The sequence below is a fragment of the Oryx dammah genome, unplaced genomic scaffold, assembly GCF_014754425.2.
Source record: "Oryx dammah isolate SB20612 unplaced genomic scaffold, SCBI_Odam_1.1 HiC_scaffold_21, whole genome shotgun sequence".
NCBI classification, from domain to species: domain Eukaryota; kingdom Metazoa; phylum Chordata; class Mammalia; order Artiodactyla; family Bovidae; genus Oryx; species Oryx dammah.
This window is the reverse complement of record NW_024070205.1, coordinates 75,663,631-75,682,591: the sequence shown is the minus strand read 5'-3', so window position 1 is coordinate 75,682,591 and position 18,961 is coordinate 75,663,631. Positions and strand designations below refer to the sequence as shown.

The 18,961-nt window shown below is 53.7% G+C and overlaps 1 protein-coding gene across 2 annotated transcripts in view; it reads left to right on the top strand.

Moving 5' to 3' along the window:
* Positions 1 to 7,206: 7,206 nt before the first annotated feature.
* MFSD4A (major facilitator superfamily domain containing 4A) overlaps positions 7,207 to 18,961 on the top strand; it is a 27,965-nt gene continuing 16,210 nt past the window's right edge. For both annotated transcript variants that reach the window (XM_040262973.1, XM_040262972.1), the window contains exons 1-3: positions 7,207 to 7,470; positions 16,930 to 17,128; positions 17,785 to 18,045. In XM_040262973.1, the coding sequence (XP_040118907.1) occupies positions 7,241 to 7,470; positions 16,930 to 17,128; positions 17,785 to 18,045 (690 nt within the window). In that variant the 5' untranslated portion in view covers positions 7,207 to 7,240. The remainder of the gene's footprint in view (positions 7,471 to 16,929; positions 17,129 to 17,784; positions 18,046 to 18,961) is intronic.

Here is an 18,961-nt window from a genome sequence, read left to right as displayed (position 1 = left end):
ACGTCAGGTTCTATGCAACATTCTCTCTAGGATATGTGTGGCCACTGGTCTAATTTTTAAGATGCTTCTGGGCCATTTCACCTGTTCCTGTCCCTCCTATCCCTCTTGGCACCTTGCAGCAACCACCTTCTTCACCGTCCATGAAGATGAAAACTCAGTTCACCTGGATACTTGATAAAGAAGGCTCTTCGCTACATGTGTGGTAGGGTGGCTGGGTCGTCCGAGGGCAGTCCTTGTACCAAGCTGTTTGCCAACCGCCCTGTGCCAATCCCAAACACAGCCTGCCAACCCACTTTCCATAGTCTGGCCAGCCAGGTGAGGATGTGGATAAGTAGACAACATCCAGAAGTGGGGGAGGGCCAGTCTCATGCCCTGGAAAAGCCAGAGGAAAGCAAGATGTGCTTAATGATCTTGAACAGAGACTTAACTCTGTTGCTCCTGCCTAGCCTTATGAATCTAGGAAGCAGAGAACAGAGGGCCCTGGGGACTGAGGGTCTCCGTGGTCACGCAGAGGATTCTGCCAAGCATGAAATTAGGCCCAAGTCCCAGGAATTCCCCCTCTAGATTGCTCTAATCAGACCTTTTCTCTTTGTTCGTTTTGTAATATTTAAGGTTTTCAATGCTAATAGAAACAGTAACAAAACCAAAATGTACACCGTAGGTTTACGCACGAGGGAATCTGGGGAGCTATGATACATGTGGAAGAATCATGGTGAGGGCATCTAGCTCTCACTTCACACTGTGTTACATTTTCTTGTTTGCTCTCACTTTGAGTATTCTCAGGGTTTAGATCACCTATCCATAGTCCAGGACAAGCCACTGGTTTATTGCTCGTAAACTTCCAAGTGCAGGCAGGAATAAGTGCAGTGCAAACACTTCTCACCAGGAGTCAATCCTCGCACCCAGTGAAGAACAAGCCCCATGACCCTTGCCTTGAACAGCAGCAGTAAACAGGTCATTATCAATGGTTTCCGTTGGGAGCCCCAAGGAGGGACCCTAGGAAAGTCAGAGAAAGCTTCCTGGAGAGGGTGACGCTTGAAGCAGAAGAGTAGATTTCAAGCAAGAATCTGAGAACTCTTCACTCTTTTGGCCAGGTCACTTTTTTCGTATTTTGAGGTCTCAAACTGCTTTCCAAAGCTTGTGAGAAACAGGGGTAATTTCTTTCCAATTTATGAGGAGGTAAATCAGAGAATGGCTCTGGGACCACCCAAGGTTTTCTTTCAAATTTAAGAATGACCACAGGGTAACTAGATAGGGCAAGACATTTGAATACACAGCACAAAAGACAGACTCTGCCCTTAACTAGGAGTTAAGATATGTAAATTAAAGTTAAAAAAATAATCGAAAGGGTGTTATGTAAATAATTCAATTCACAGCTCTGTATCCAGGGCTTTTTATCTGCAAGGTGCTCTATGAGGCATAAGGCAAGGGTGCTGTTGTTCAATCACTCAGTCATGTCCTACTCTGAGACCCCATGGACTGCAGCACGCCAGGCTTCACTGTCCTTCACCATCTCCCAGAGCTTGCTCAAACTCATGTCCATTGTGTCAGTGATGCCACGCAACCATCTCATCCTCTGTTGCCCTCTTCTCCTGCCTTCAATCTTTCCCAGCATCAGGATATTTTCTAATGAGCCAGGGCTTTGCATCAGGTGCCCAAAGTATTGGAACTTCAGCTTCAGCATCAATCCTTCCAATGAATATTCAGGGTTGATTTCCTTTAGGATTGACTGGTTTGATCTCCTTGCAGTCCAAGTGTCTTCTCCAACACCACAGTTCAAAAGCATCAATTCTTCAGCAGTCAGTCTTCTTCAAGGACCAACTCACATCCGTACATGACTACTGGAAAAGCCAAACCTTTGACTAGACGGAACTTTGTTGGCAAAGTAATGTCTCTGCTTTTTAATATGCTGTCTAGGTTGATCATAGATTTTCTTCCAAGGAGCAAGAGTCTTTTAATTTCATGGCTGCAATCACCGTCTGCAGCAATTTTGGAACCCAAGAAAATAAAGTCTGTCACTGTTTCCCCATCTATTTGCCATGAAGTGATGGGACCAGATGCCATGATCTTAGCTTTCTGAATGTTGAGTTTTAAGCCAGCTTTTGCCACTCTCTTTCATCAAGAGGCTCTTTAGTTCTTCTTCACTTTCTGCCATAAGGGTGGTGTCATCTGCATATCTGAGGTTACTGATATTTCTCCCAGCAATCTTGATTCCAGCTTGTGCTTCATGCAGCTTGGCATTTTGCATGATGTACTCTGCATATAAGTAAAACAAGCAGGGTGACTAACAAAGGTCTGTCTAGTCAAAGCTATGGTTTTTCCAGTAGTCATGTATGGATATGAGAGTTGAACCATAAAGAAAGCTGATGCTTTTGAACTGTGGCGTTAGAGAAGACTCTTAAGAGTCCCTTGGACTGCAAGGAGATCCAATCAGTCAATCCTAAAGGAAATCATTCCTGAATATTCTCTGGAAGGACTCATGCTGAAGCTGAAATTCCAAAACTTTGGTCACCTGATTCGAAGGACTGACTCATCTGAAAAGATCCTGATGCTGGGAAAGACTGAAGGTAGGAAGTGAAGAGGATGACAGAAGATGAGATGGTTTGAGCAAGCTCCAGGAGTTGGTCATGTACTGGGAAGCCTGGCGTGCTGCAGTCCACGGGGTCGCAGAGTCAGACATGACTGAGTGACGGGACTGAACTGAACTGAACTGAACTGAAGCAATAATACAATATACAGCCTTGATGTACTCCTTTCCCAATTTTGAACCAGTCTGTTGTTCCATGTCTGGTTCTAACTGTTGCTTCTTGACCTACATACAGGTTTTGCAGGAGGCAGGTAAGGTGGTTTGGTATTCCTATCTCTTTAAGAATTTTCCACAGTTTGTTGTGATCCACATAGTCAAAGACTTTAGTGTAATCAACGAAGCAGAAGTAGATGTTTTTCTGGAATTCTCTTGCTTTTCTATGGTCCAACGGATGTTGGAAATTTGATCTCTGGGGATCAGTGACCCCACAAGAGACTGAACCAGACTTACCTCTGAGTGTCCAGAGTCTCTGATGGAGATGTGGGTTGACTGTGGCCATCTGTGGGGTCAGAGCACTGACTACAGCTGTCCTGGGAGGCTCAGTGTGCTGGCATAAGTCCTTTGGAAGGAGGTCGCCATTATTGCCATAACCTCCACTGAGGTTTGGCCTCAGATCAAACTACAGGGAGGGAACACAGCCCCACCCATCAGCAGAAAATTGGATTAAAGATTTACTGGGCATGGCCCTGCCCACCAGAGCAAGACCCAGTTTTCCCGGCAGCCAGTCCCTCCCATCAGGAAGGGTCCACAAGCCTCTTATCCTCATCCATCAGAGGGCAGACAGAATGAAAACCACAATCACAGGAGACTAACCAATCTGATCACATGGACCACAGCCTCACCTAACTCAATGAAACTATGAACCATGCCGTGCAGGGCCACCCAAGACAGATGGGTCATGGTGGAGAATTCTGACAAAACGTGGTCCACTGGAGAAGGGAATGGCAAACCACTTCAGCTTTCTTGCCTTGAGAACCCCATGGATAGTATGAAAAGGCAGAAAGATATGACATTGAAAGATGAACTCCCCAAGTCAATATACTACTGGAGAAAAGCAGAGAAATAGCTCCAGAAGGAATGAAGAGGCTGGGCCAAAGAGGAAACAACGCCCAGCTGTGGATGTGTCTGGTGGTGAAAGTAAAGTCCAAGGCTGTAAAGAACAATATTGAATAGGAACCTGGAATGTTAGGTCCATGAATCAAGATAAATTGGAAGTGGTCAAACAGGAAATAGCAAGAGTGAACATCGATATTTTAGGAATCAGTGAACTAAAACGGACTGGAATGGGCGAATTTAATTCAGATGACCATATATCTACGACTGTGGGCAAGAATCCCTTAGAAGAAATGGAGTAGCCCTCATAGTTGACAAAAGAGTCTGAAATGCAGTACTTGGGTGCAATCTCAAAAATGACAATGATCTCTGTTTGTTTCCAAGGCAAACCATTCAATATCACAGGAATCCAAGTCTATGCCCCAACCACTAACGCTGAAGAAGTTGAAGTCGAACAGTTCTATGAAGACCTACAAAACCTTCTAGAACTAACACCAAAAAAAGATGTCCTTTTCATCATAGAGGACTGGAATGCAAAAGTAGGAAGTCAAGAAATACCTGGAGTAACAGGCAAGTTTGGCATTGGAGTACAAAATGAAGCAGGGAAAAAGCTAACAGACTTTTGCCAAGAGAACACACTGGTCATAGCAAACACCCTTTTCCAACAACACAAGCCACGACTCTACACATGGATATTACCAGATGGCTAGCACCAAAATTGGATTGACTATATTCTTTGCAGCCAAAGATGGAGAAGCTCTATACAGTCAGCAGAAACAAGACCAAGAGCTGACTGTGGCTCAGATCATGAACTCCTTATTGCCAAATTCAGACTTAAATTGAAGAAAGTAGGGAAAACCACTAGGCCATTCAGGTATGACCTAAATCAAATCCCTTATGATTATACATCTTAGAGTGCGAAGTCAAGTGGGCCTTAGGAAGCATCACTGCAAACAAAGCTAGTGAAGGTGATGGAATTCCAGATGAGCTATTTCAAATCCTAAAAGATGATACTGTGAAAGTGCTGCACTCAATATGCCAGCAAATTTGGAAAACTCGGCAGTGGCCACAGAACTTGAAAAGGTCAGTTTTCACTCCAATCCCAAAGAAGGCAAAGGTGGGGAGTTAGAAATAGAGGCAAATATAGTTGTAGTCCTTAAGAATGCACCGTTTAATTGGCCGCAGGAGAGGCAGGGTGGCAGGAACAGGAAGCTACCACGTGGTGAAATATAACAGCTGACATTACAAAGACTGCAGAGCACAAGGAGTGGAGGGGGCTTACTGGGACTTGGGAGCTAGATAGATATTTTTCTGAGAAGCTTCCTGCAGGAGGTAGACAATGTGATGGTGCTGGAAAACAGACGAGACAGAGAAAGAGAAGAAAGAGCACATAAGCAAAACTTTTTCACATGCTTGCCCTTCCAGAACCAGTTTAGTAATCACCTGTTCCATGAAGCCTTCCCAGGCAGAACTGTCTGCCCCCTCCCCCAGGCTCTCAAAGCCTCCTATTACAGAATGTACATCATTGTTTGTTTCCTTGCCTGTTTGTCTCCACTCAAGGGCCTCACACCTAAGGAAGGAAGAAAGTAAGGAAGGAAAGAAGGCAGGCAGAAAGATTTGACTGTAAGGTGACTGGGTGCTGCATTCAAGGTGGGGTATAAATTTATATGTTCACAACTGTGTAACCAACCCCCAGATCAAGTATAGAAAGCTTCTAGCATTCCAGACACTGTGGACTTCCTCACTGTAGCAGAGTCACTGTCAAGAGCTGAACCAGTAGGATGATATCACTGGGAAGTACCATCTAAGAGAATTATGAAAGAATTTCAAGCATTTGGGCTGGAGAAGCCAAGTGTGGGGGTGAGGTCATTCTGTGTGTGAAGGACTAGCGTGCACAAAGCAATTAGACTTGTCCTGTGGGTGGCAGTGGGGAGCCACAGGGAGAAGCATTTCAGTTCAGCATAAAACCTTTCCTACAACCAGAGCTGATTCTAATTGGAAGCAGCCCCCCAGACATGATAAGTGAGGGCCCCGTCACTAAGAGGCATCAGTCAAGCACTGTACTGATGAGCGTTTATCAGCAGTGATGGGGTGGGGACAGAGGACTCAACTGAAGATAACTCCTTCCAACTCTGAGCTTCTGGAATTCTTTGAGAGTGGCAGAGAGGACTCAATTATTTTTCTCCCCCCTCCCCAGAGGATAACATTTTACTTAATTGCAAGTACTGTGCAGGCCCAACATAATCACTACTTCCCTGGGGCTCCCCACCCCGGTGCCCACAAACTGGGAGGACGGAGCGGATGCTAGGGTGCCCCAGTGAGAGGGGACAGGCACGTGCAAGAGAAGCTGGTTGCCTCCACCACACGTCAAACTATCATGGGGACACCCACCCCCTTATCTCCTCAGCCCTTTCAGCCTTGGTCCCCCTTGGGGGGCGAGTGGTCATGACGTCATGGCTCCTGCCACTACCAGAGCGTGACCTGAGGGGCCTTTCTGCTCTGCCCCAGAGGTCAGTGCAGGACAGGTGCCTGGCTCTCTCATGAGCAGCACCACACAGGACCCAACAGCCACGTGGCCCCCGGGGGGAGTAACAGCCTGTGTCAACTGCAGGCTCCTGGAAGGACTCCCAGTCTGGAGTTTAACACCCTCCCACTCCACCCCCCAGCCAGCTCTTCTTCCAGTGAAGAAAAAAAAAGCAATTTTCCCCAAAACTCTTTTTTTCTTGCCCTCGAGGACGATTTTAGAATTCCGCCAAGTCACTACCCTGTTCTTCCCACCCTCCTCTCGCCCCCTTCTCAATAAGGAGGAAAGGAGAGAGATGTGTTCGGAAGAACACCTCCGTGTTCCTCCATCCCACCTGGACTGGGCACCAAGGAGATGTGTCTCAGGCCCTTCTGCTGAGCTTAGAGAGATCTTTGGGGTGAAAGCCAGGAATACTCTGCCGAGAAAAAACATATGCAGGCGATTTTGCCTTCTATTCCAGGGGGACACCGGGCGCTGCCGGACGCCCGAAGTCCATCAGCAAAGCCCCTAGTTTAGCGGGGAGGGCTCGGGGTCCCCTCACCATGAAAGCACAGCCCAGAACGCTGTCTGAGCGGGGCTAGCAGCTCCAGCCTCAGAGAAGCGCCGGAAGACCCCGCTCCCCAGCCTCCGGGTGGACGTCGCAGGCTCTCAGTTTGCCCAGTTCGCCAATGGGCGTGCAGGGCCCTCCGACCCTGGGGGGCCGGATAGGCAGACTGGAAAGACACGGAGCTGGATGGAAGACGGGGTGGGGTGACAAGTGGCGCCCGGAGGGTCTCCCGTAGCCGGGGGAGGGTGGAAACCTGGGTGTGGTGAGGAGGCGAGAGCCGCGCCTGGCACCACGCGGGGAAAGCGCGGGCCCGGACGCGGTGCCCACGGCAGGCGCGGCGCCCCGGGCGCTCCCTGGGCCCGAGGGCGGGGCCCCTCGCCGGGCGGCCCCTCCCCGCCCGCCCCCGCCCCACCCCCGGCCCCGGGCTCCCCGGCCCGGCTGGCCCTCCCGCCGGCGGGCGGGCGGGCGAAGCGGCACTCGGGCACCGCGCGCGCCCGCACCAGTAGCCGCGAGCCCGCCGGCCGGGGCCATGGGCTGCGACGTCCGGGTGTCGGGGCTGCTCCGCCGCAACCTGCAGCCCACGCTCACCTACTGGAGCGTCTTCTTCAGCTTCGGCATGTGCATCGCCTTCCTGGGGCCGACGCTGCTGGACCTGCGTTGCCAGACGCGCAGCTCGCTGCCCGAGATCTCCTGGGTCCTCTTCTCGCAGCAGCTCTGCCTCCTGCTGGGCAGCGCCCTCGGGGGCGTCTTCAAGAGGACGTGAGTGCCAGCCCCCGGCCCTCCCTGTCGCCCTCGTTCTGCCCCCCGCGGGGCTCGCGCCGGGGGTCGTCCCTGCCTCCGGAAGGCCGCGATCACCCCTCCCCGCCCCGCCAGCAGTGCCCTGCCTTAGCCGGAGGGCTGCCTCCCGACCCACCCCCTCCCCAGCTCTCTCCCCAAAACTCTCTCCGGAGACTGAAGGTGACTTCGGATTATTTATTTGCCCTTACTCATAGACCCAGCCCTCATCCTGCTTATCCCACCCCAACCCCCTAGGGAGAGTGGCAGCGAGCTCCCAGAGGCTGCGGGGTCGCTTCTGACACAACCCGTTTGAGGTCTGTCCGTAGCCCCTGCCGCTGGGGGCGGAATTGGAAGTGAGGTGGCAGGAGAGGGAGTGGACCTCAGGGGCTGTGCCCGGTGCCAGGGCTGGCTGCAGCCGGACAGAGTGCCCTGGGGCGGGCTCCACTCAGATCCTCAGCTCCAGAGCAGCCAACAAAGGGTGTCCCTTCCCTGGTGACCACAGGCTGGTGGGTCCTGTGTGGTCCTGCTCCTGGGGGCGCCAGGGTTCCTGCATTGACCCCTGCAGGCAGCACCCTTCCGCCTCTGAGACAAGCAGGACCTTAGCGCTGAGTTCACCCAAGGGGAGGTGCAGGGTGACCCACCCATAGCTTAGTGAGGTGACCCTCCATCCCCAGACCTCTGGCCTGGGGTCTCCGTCTGCTTCTCCCACCCCATGTTACTCCTGCCCGGGGTCTGCCCCAGGGCAGGGCTCTGGGCTCTGTCTGGCATGGCCCCCAGAGGCTCCCCTTTGCCTACCATTGCAGAGCCTCATTCTCCAGGCTTGAATTTGACAGGGCCACCTCCATGCAGCCCTTTGGAAAGGCGGCAGGATCCACTCTCCTGGGGCACCAGGGAGAGGAGACTCAAAGCAGGGGCTGGATGACTTGCGAGCCAGAGGCTGCTGGAGGCGTCCCTAGTCCTGGCTTCTGGCTGGGTGGTTTCCTGGACTGCATGGCCTCAGACGAGCAGAAGCCTGGGAACTAAGCCACAGTGGAAGCCTCTGGGGGGATGTGGGGGTGGGATTCTGGGCCGAAGCTCTGCCCTTCCGCTCACTGCTAGAAGTGCCTGTGAGGCGGGTCCCCTAGAGCTGATGGAGAGGAGCACAGTGTCCACGCATGGAGATCCCACTTTACGCCGCCCAGCTGACCAAGCATGATCAATTCACGAGTGATTATCCCCACGGCCAAAATCGTCTTGTAAACCAAAGAAGTCTCCTCTTAAGAAGCAAGTGTCCTTATGGACACTAGTATTTCTGTGGGTTTTGTACAAGAGTAGATGCGTGGAGAACTCAGAAAATCTTAAGAAAAAGCTCAAGATTCTTTCTGATTCTGCCTACAGGTTTCTTTAGAAATTATTCAGGGTATTTTTCTGGTTTTGTTTTTAAGTATTTTGACTTACAAAAGCTCCCTTACCTGGAACTTTTTAGAAACCTGTGTAGGGCAAAGAACAGGAAAGGGAATGAGGGTAATTCTAAACGGCAGGTTGGCATGCCAGGATTTGTGAGAACAGCAAAGATACACACCCAGCTGGGCCAGCTCTTCCTTACCTACTCAGGACCTTCCTCAGGGCTCCTTACTCAATGAGGGGCTCTAAACAGGCAGTGGGAAGGGTCTTAGCACAGGAAACTGGCTCAGGGAAAAGGAGAATAATCATAGTAGCAATAATAGCTTGCTTTTTTGAGCATTTAGGGCATGCCAAGCACTGTTCTTACTTGGGCTTCTGAGGTTGTGCAGTGGTCAAGAATCCACCTGCCAGTGATGGCATGCAGGAGACACAGGTTCGATACCTGGGTTGGGAAGATCCCCTGGAGAAGAAAATGGCAATCCAGTCCAGTATTTTGCCAGGAATATTCCTTGGACAGAGGAGCCTAACAGGGTCTCAAAGAGTCAGACATGGCTGAGCACACAAGCCTGTACTTCTTTCTTAGTAACGTTCTTGTATCAACTCATTTAACCTTCATGGCAATCCAGTAGATAAGGTCTATTATCTCCATTTTGTGTGGAAGGAGGCCAAATCACAAGAAACTTGCCCCAGTTCACAGAGCTATTAAGCTGGCCAGGATATGAACCCACACATTTGTGTCTAGAACCAGATAATTTGGAAATGCCTCTTGCTTTTTCATAAAAAAGCAAGCTGACTCATAGTAGTCAGCTTCAGCTCTGCAGGGTACAAGTTATACCGTATACTCTCCAGGCAGAGGCATACGGTCCATGCTCATGGGCTGAGGATTCTTAAGCAGACACTCCCGGGGAGGACACTGTGGGCTTCTGGGGCCTCCTGCTGGGATGTGAGGGGTGGGGGTCAGGTAGGGCAGGGGGAGTGTGTCCCACCTGTGATTCATGTTTAAATTGTGAACCTCAGTCCTCCCATGGCAAGACATGTCCTAAATCCTATCCCTTGGTTAAGAGCAAAGTAGATGTCAGTGGAAGTAGAGAGAAGTCACAGGAGTGGCCTGTGCGCAGACAGGAGTCATCACCTACCTAGAGCTGGACAGCTCATCACAATCCTCCATCCTCAAAGCAAACAGAACCTCTGCCAGCCTGAAATCGGCCTCTCAGCCTGGACTCCTTAGCTCCCCCCCCCCACCGCAGCTAAAATGCTAATACCACCGCTGCTAGTGCTTTTCAGCTTAAGTGATTACTGCAAGTGCGCTGCTAGTTCTGCAGCGGGGGGTTGGTTTAACAAACTGGGACGGGAGGGCCAGCTGTTGCGAGGGAGCGGGGAAAGTGTGGGATGGCACACGCCAGGGAGGGGACAGTCAGAGCAGCGCCCTTTCTCGGGGCTCCTGCTCGGGTCCTGCCCAATCCTGGAGTAGGGCTGAATTGGCTTTCTGGTTGCCTCCACGGGGACGTGCTCTGGAGGGCAGGAGCCCTCTTCTGGGGGAGGGGGGGACCAGCTCTCCCTCTCTTCTGACAAGGAGGCACTACATGTAGGCCGAGAGGGGAGAAGGGTATGTTTAGGGCTAGAAGAAGCTGGACATGACCTTCCTTAGAAAAATCTTATCAAGAGCAGGAAACTTTTCAGAAAAAAAACCAGAGCCACCTAGCTGGCAGGGTGTGTAGATATGTGCTTTGTCAGACAGGAAGAAGAGGTGGGTATTTAGACAAAAGGTTGGGGTTTTGTTCCTGGTTTCACGGGGACCTGTCTTACAACCCTGGGCAGTTTGGGAGACCCCTTGATCTCAAAGATATCAGGGCAGATAAATGACTTTCAGAGCTTCCCCAACCTTTCCCCATCCTTGCCTGGGTGTCTCCTCTGCGTGTGTGCTCTTAATTGAAGGCTTGAGTTCGTCTTCTCTTTGCTCTATCAACTATCTTTTTCTCTACCTTTCTTTTTATCCCTCAATTTCTTACAAGTCCCACCTTCCCAAGACCCACCTCTGACTCTCCCCTGCCCACTGTATGGAACCCGGTCTCCGTGGACATTTTCCCAGGCCACTCTCTGACCTACTTCCCCAGGATGCTGGCTCCCTGTGGTCTTGGGAAAGTGAAAGTGAAAGTGAAGTTGCTCAGTCGTGTCCGACTCTTTGTGACCCCATGGACTGTAGCCTACCAAGCTTCTCTGTCCATGGGATTCTCCAGGCAAGAATACTGGAGTGGGTTACCATTTCCTTCTCCAGGGGATCTGGGCTTCCCTGGTGGCTCAGAGGTGGTCTTGGGAACACAGTGCGAAAGCCAGTTCCCTTCTCTGAGCCAAGCCCGGGTTGGTCTCCCATCTAGAAAGCCTCCTCCTCTCCCGCCAGCAGCTTGTCTGCCTTCCAGCGTGCAGCAGACCTGGGCTTTAAAAATCTGTCTCCACGGGAGACAGCATCTGGCCCAACAGTTTCACTCCTATGTATATTCTTCAAAGAACTGAAAACATGTCCACACGAAAACTGGTACATGAGTGTTCATAGCAGCATTATATAGCATCATAGCAGCTGTTCCTAACAGCCAAATGTTTATCCGCAGATGAATGGACAAACAAAATGTGGTCTGTCCACACAATGGAATATGATTCCATCATACAAAGGCATGAAGTCCTGACTCATCCTATAAATGGGTGATCTTTGACAACGTTATGCTAAGTGAAAGAGGCCCGTCACAGGAGACCACACACTCTTATGGTGCCATTTTCATGAAAAGTCCAGAGTTGGGAAAATCTCTAGAGACAGAAAGTAAATGAGTAGTTTCTTAGGGCTAAGGGTTCGTGCAGAGAGGAACGGGGAGTGACTGCTAATCGGTGAAGGGTTTCTTTTGGGGGTGATATAAATGCTCATATATCATGGTGATGAGTTCATAACTCTGAATAAATTTTTGAAAAAACACTTAATTTTGTGCTTTGAATAGATAGTTTATGGCATGTAAATTATATCTCATTTTTTTTTAATTAAAAAAATCTCAAAACCCATCCTAGCCTTTAACTCAGTAATTTAACAAATATCTCTTGAGCCAGACCCTGGTTCCAGGGTGAATATGACACAGTCCCTGCTCCTAAGGCGCTTACATTCTGGAGGACGATTTTAGTGAGATGAAGGAAATAAAGCGAGGTAAGGGTGTGGAGTTACAGAGTTGGGGTTACTTTAGCTCTGTGAGGAAGACCTCTCTGTGCTGACACCTGACTGCAGGTGAGAGCTGTGCAAGCAAAGGATGTGGGGAGAGGTGTTCCAGGCAGACAGGGCTACAAGTTTAACCGGTGTGCAGGGAGCACTCCGTGTGGGCCCAGCACCCGCCGGGCCAGGGGACGTCGTCATGCGAGGGTGCTGCCCTGATCTGGGTCTAATGGGCCAGCCGCCTTTGGCTGAGATCCCTCCCAAGTCAGGCTCCCTTGTTCCTCCTTCAGGGTCCCCTCAGCCTTAGCAGAGGGTATCGAACAGGCTGGGGTGTGAGTGTGGGGGTGACCCCGCTGGAGGGCTTTCCCTTGCCCCTCCTTCTGGGTGTCAGCCCTCCCCTTTCTCCCAGGCTGGACCAGAGTCTGCAGCCCACCCTTGCCCCTGTGGGGTGGAGAAGGTCTGGATGCCTCTGACACCTCCTGGGTCTGCCTCCTACCCCTTGCCCTTCAGGGAGGAGCTTGTCCAAGGTGGACAGAGGGACTCTCTTGTGGTAGAACTGTGAGGTGAATGAGGCCGCATTCTTCCCCACACCCGGGCAGTCTTGGGTGGGACCCTGGCTGACATCTGCCTGTTCAAGCCCTTCCCCTGTTTTGGAGCCAGGCAGCCCCGCCTCTTATCACAGAACCAGAAAGGCCAGCACAGGCGTGTGGGGGGTCACAGGTGCCCTCTGGGCAAGGCCGAGCCCCGGGCTGGGCAGTCAGCCGTGCTCAAGGTCACGTGGCCAAGGTGGGCGGCAGCTCAGCACTGCCCGCGGAGAGGGCCAGACTGCTCCCGCCCCCGTCTGCACCTCCTGTGTGGGGCCGTTAATAAGTAACTCGGACATTTCCCCGGCTTCCTGACGAAGGGCTCCCCAGACTGTCCTGGGGGACCGGGGCCCTTCTTTCCACCAGCCTGCACTGGCTTCAGAACCCCAACCAGGGAGGGACAGGCGGTTATACCACACTGGCCTTCTCCCAGGTTGCGGTCAGAAGCTGGGTCCCCACGGGGCCTGTCTCACACCTGTCTCTTGTCTGGGCCCGCCTCCCGATGTGTAAAATGAGGGTAGGGCTCTTCGGTCCTTGGTGCCACTCTGGCAGTTTCCTGGCCAGCCTCACAGGATCGCCCCAGAGGGCTTGGCAGCGAGAACCAGGCCTGGGGCCGGGGGTCAGGCAAGAGCTGGCTCCAGGCCTCTAACCCTGAATGCTGAGCGGGCCAGTGTGTCCCCCTGGGGCAGCCTGGGACCTGCAGGTGAGCTGCAGATGGCTGAGCGAGGGAGGCGGACAGCTAAGCAGAGGGGGACAGGTGGACATCTCACTCCCTCCGCACAGGAGCCTTGCAAGGCAGCGCTCACCATCCTCGATGTACAGCAGAGAAACTGAGGCTCAGAAGGGCTAAGTGTAAATGCCTTGCCCCGAGCCACCCCCTGGGAACTGGCAAAGGTGGGCCTAGGACCAGTCTTCTGATTACAAACACATCCGTGCTGCCAAAGCAGCAGTGACCTTGAAGAAAAGTGCAAAGTGTTGGTCGCTCAGTCGTGTCTTACTCTTTGCAACCCCATGGACTGTAGCCCGCCAGGCTCCACTATCCATGGAATTCTTCAGGCAAGAATCCTGGAGTGGGTTGCCACTCCCTTCTTGAGGGATCAAACTTAGGTATCATGCATTGCAGGCAGATTCTTTACTGTCTGAGCCACCAGGGAATGACATTGTAATTCTGTAATTTTCAATTACCCACATTCTTGGAAGGGACCCTTGACCAAATCATTGTGACCAGGCCAATTAGTGTATCTCAGTCTGGCTCTAGGATGTCTCTAGAACTTCTTTTTTCTTGATAACAACATTACCATCCTAAAGAAATTTGTTCAGGGTGATTTTTTTAAATGACTGGGCACAGCCCCACCAAAACAGCTGGGGAGGGTAAGCAGCAAACCCAATGTTCGTTGAGTTGCAGCTGTCCCCATTTCCTGGGAACTGGTCTTCACCCCTGGCTGCCCCCACCCCACCCCACCCCAGGGTACCCCAGGAACCCAGCTGGCAGGCTGCAAGCCCAAACCACGGCCTGAGGTTGGCAGGAGCTGGCCCGGCTTGGCCCGGGGTTAGCAGAAGGGACTTCCCAGTCCAGCCTGCCTCCAGCCTTTCCTTTCCTCGAGTTCTCTTTCCATCCCTTTCTCCTGTCTGTCCCTGGGCCTGGGAACAAAAGGCCCCCCTCTGGAAACTGAGTGTCCCTCTCTAGAACAGCAAATCGAGAGGGTGCCCGCTGGAGAGAGGAGAGGCCTGGCAGGGCTGCCCACTGGCCCCCAGCCCTTCTGAGCCCCAACCCTGTCTCCCGAGCCGCTTGCTGTTTCACTCCGCACCTTCTGGCCACCTGGCCCACTAGACTCTTTATCTTGTCACCTCTGTCTCCTTCTCTGTGTCACCGCCATACCATCAGCCTGCTAACCGTCTCTGATCCCTTTGTCCAGGCCGTGCTGCGTGGGGTGATAAGACAGGCCTTCCTCAAGCATTCCCATCTCACTGGCATTATTTAGCAACCCTAGATCAAACGCCTCAGGGATGGGGTCCAGGCACAGTCCAGCCATGGGTCCCGCAAAGAGCAGAAGGCAGCAGTTTCCTTAGGAAGCTTGCGATGGAGCCAGCGTTATTGGGAAGCAGTTAGAGCTCCCGGAACACGAGCAGAGAGTCCACTCGGTTCTAGCGACTTCAGCCGTTTGCTGCGCCTCCTAAGTCCAAGGCTCTGCAGAACCTGGCCTCACGCTCTCCTCAGCCTGGCGGGGTCTGTGGCCCAGCACCTGCCTTTCTATGCACACACATGTGTGTGCATACTCCTCCATGGGAAAGCAGCATGGCGTAGGGAACAGGTCAGCAGCCCTGGGTGGCGGTCTGGGATCTGTCCACTGCTTTCTTAGCCCTTCTCCTAGCCGTGTCTGATCCCTCTCTGGCCTCCGTTACCTGTGAGTTACACGAGGCCCAGTTGCCGTCGTGTGCACCAAGTGTCCTGGACGTTGTGAACAAGTGTCCTTGTTCTCATGCCCACCTAACGTTAGTGCTCCCTTCTTTCCCCACACCTTCCCACACTCCTGCCCCTCTCAGCTCACTGAGCCCAGGTCAGGTGCCCCCAGGACTGTACTACTGGCTACTTAACCACTCTCATCCAGGTTTTTCAAGACAGGAATGATAGTGTTTTTCCGGAGAGCTTTAGGAGTAATCCTTTAGGGTACTACTTCACCTTTTTGTACTTGGAGCATCGGTGCTTTACCAGAAAGTGGTGAGTGAGGAAGTTGCAATGCCAGTCCATGGAGTAGCTCAGAGGGGAGACCTTGAGGAGGAGACGGGAACCCTCTGCTACCCCTGAAGTCAGGCCACCCCGGAGGCTGCCCAGACAATCTTGTGCAGGGAAAGGAAGGGGAGAGAGCCGTCTGAGAGGCCTGTCGGTGTGAGGTGTGGCCATCTTCTCGGTGCCAGTGCCAGGAGACGACCCACCGGGGAGCAGGAAGCAGAGACACGTGAAGCTCGGGGGGCAGGCCGGCTGTCTGTGCCGGAGGCCAGGGGTGTGGGCGGAGCAGGACGGGGGCTGCGGTGGGGACCCGAATAGGCCTCCCCGCAGCACGACCCCCTCTTACTCCGCTTCTGGCGGCTAAGTCTCCCCTGCCTTCTCACACACAGCTCTGAGCTGGGAGTTGGCAGTGGTCACGATGGGTAGACCAGCGTGCAAACAAGAAAACAAGGAAATAACGATCCGCTACTATCAGCAGAGCCCTTCTGATAATGGATTTAATCAAAGATGGAACGAGATGAAAAGCTGAGCGCCAAAAGGGTCAGAGGCAAGAACTCCTAGGAAAAGACAGTCTGAGGGGTCTCTTGGGGCCTCTCACTTGTCAGTGAGCTGGAAATGCAGGTCTTGACGTGTAAATACTGACTCTCACCAACCCCCTCGACCCTCCAGGTCTGGAGAGTCAGATGGAGGTTTCTAGGGCTCTCCAACTTCTCATAATCTGAGGTGCCTCCTCTACAAGCCCTCCCTTCCAGAACCTTCTTCTGCCCACTGTCCTTGCCCCCTGCCCCCACCTTAGCCTTTCAGACTGGCCTCAGAAAACAAGAGGCTCCCTTCCTTTCTCAAGAGTCTGGTTGCGGGGCAGGTGTACCCGAAAGACCGTGACAAAGCCATAGGCTTCCATGCAGTGCTCACTCAGCAGCTGCTCTGGGCTCCTCTAGGGAAAGCTCTCCACCCAGACACCGCTCCGTGAGGAAGGCTGAGGGCCTCGCTTCTGGACACTTGCCAGGCACGCAGAAGGGTCACCAGATTACCCAGATACCTGGGCTGAGGGCTTGGTTTGGGCAGCTTGGGCCTGGCGCCTGCAGAGGGCCCGGTGTGCCCTACACCTGTGTGTGTGTCGGGGGGGGGGCCTGGCCACCCTCCCAGGCCCACCTCCAGCCTCGCATATGTGGCACAGCTCCCCGGAGACACTCAGAACCGATTCACCCCACACCTTCCCTGGGAGGGATGGAGGTATCTTCACATCATACTTGTTTATCAGCAAACAGTTTAAAGTAAATGATACAAGATCACTTTTATAAGTCCAATAATAGCAGTTATGCTTTGTGAAACATCCCTTACATAGTTCTCACAACCACCCTGTGCGGCAGAGACTGTCACTGGAGGAGACTCAGACGTCTTGCCCACAACCTATAGCTAATAAGTGACAGAGCGCCACAGCTCCCTTTACCCTCGGACCAGAGGGGCCGACCCAGCGAGTAGATGAGTAGATGGGGCTGGGCGGGTCCTCATGCGAAGGGCTGCAGCCCCGTCCACTGACCTCGCCCCCCACCCTGCAGCCTGGCCCAGTCGCTGTGGGCCCTCTTCACCTCCTCCCTGGCCATCTCCCTGGTGTTCGCCACCATCCCCTTCTGCCGGGACGTGGAGGTGCTGGCCTCCGTCATGGCGCTGGCCGGCCTGGCCATGGGCTGCATCGACACCGTGGCCAACATGCAGCTGGTGAGGATCTACCAGAAAGACTCGGCCGTCTTCCTCCAGGTGAGCCCCCGGCAGGCCTGGGGCTGGGGCGGGGCGGGGCTCAAAGGAGCTTCCTCAGCCCCCTGCCCGGGCCGGGTGTCCCTTCCTCACGGCCAGGATGGTGACCTGGAAAGAGCAGCAGGGTCAAGTTCAGAGTGACCACTTCCAGCTGGGCCATACTGGCTGTTATCTCCGGACTTGGGTGTCTTCATCTCTAAAACAGGGTGATGACCAGTGTGCGCAGAGAGTCACAGGAATCTAAGTGCTAATGAGAAAAGGCTCTTTGTAAACTGGGAAGGGGCGTGATGGAAGGACTTACTGTTCTCTCGTCTCCTGTGTTTCTTCTTCCATCCTTCTCCCCGCTCTTGCCCAGGACTCTAGTCCAGCCCTTCCCTGTATCAACCCTTCTTCCCTTTGGGGTGTTACCTGGTCGATTCTAGCATGGGGATAGTCCCAGCTGAGGGTTAAGCTTTGGGAAAGAAGGGAGTGAGGGAGGGGTTGGCCACTGTCACCAAATTATCTCAGGCAGGAAGGTGGGGACAGGGGCTTCACTCCTCACCCCTTCTGCCTCCCACCCTCTGCTGCTTCCAGGCAGGGGCTCCCCAGATGGGATACACGGTGGGGTCATGCAAAGCCTGAGCCATGCCTTCACCACCCCCAATTCTCCTCCCCCCCAGGTTCTCCATTTCTTTGTGGGCTTTGGTGCACTGCTGAGCCCTCTCATCGCCGACCCTTTCCTGTCTGAGGCCAACTGCTTGCCTGCCAATAGCACAGCCAATGCCACCTCTGGCAGCCATCTGTTCCATGCCTCCAGGGTCCTGGGCCGCCAGCACCCTGAGGCCCAGCCTTGGTCCAACCGGACGCTGCCTGGGATGCCCTCGCAGGACGGGGCAGGGACCCGTGTGTCCTATGCCTTCTGGATTATGGCTCTGATCAACGTGAGTGCCCCTGGGCAGGGTTGGGTGAGGGCTAGTGGACAGTCCCCTACCAGTCCATACCAGCTCCCAGTACATATTCTTCCATTTCTGAGAAATGGACTGGGGCTGAGATGTGCCTTCAGGAAGAGGGGAAAGCTGACCCCCAGAGATGAATCCTGACCACAGGGAGTCGCAGGAGGTCACCTCTAAGGCCCTTCAGTTGTGACATCCTGGGGTTGAGATTCTCCAAGGAGGTAAAACAGGGAGCAGGTTTAGCGCCAGGACGTCAGGGTTGACTTCCAAGTCCTCGGAGCTCCCCTAAGGCAACCAGCTCTTCTTCTCCAAGGGCAGGTGAAGTGGACCCCGGGACAGAGCCCTGCAGGACACGCCAGGCTCCCCTCCGGGGTCCTCAGTCACTAGTGGACTTCTCTTGTTCCTGCTGTGAGGTGGGCCCCATGGAGGCTGGAGGATGGACAAGATGACCTCCCAGGGGCCCTGCACGAGGAGGCTGCCCTGGTGGGGACAGAACGGGGAGAGCACCACATGGTGGCCGCGGCAGGTCCCGGGGCCCTTGGCACCCCAGCTTGCATGCTCCTCTGCCAAGTCAGGGCTGACTTGCACCTGGCTGGAAGCCCCCTGGGGCCCTGCAGCCTAGGTTAGCCCAGGCTGGGACCAGAGTGAGAGGACAGGGAACCCCCGCCAACTCCTGGCCAGCTTAGGGCCGATGGCTGGGAGCAGTGGGGCAGGCGCTGGGGTGGGGGTGGTCCGCCCAGCCGTGGGGTGCAGGAGGAGCAGGCGCTGGGGTGGGGGTTGCAGGTGGAGCAGGCGCTGGGGTGGGGGCGGTCCACCTGGCCGTGGGGTGCAGGTGGAGCAGGCGCTGGGGTGGGGGGTGTCTGCCCAGCCGTGGGGTGCAGGCAGAGCAGGCGCTGGGGTGGGC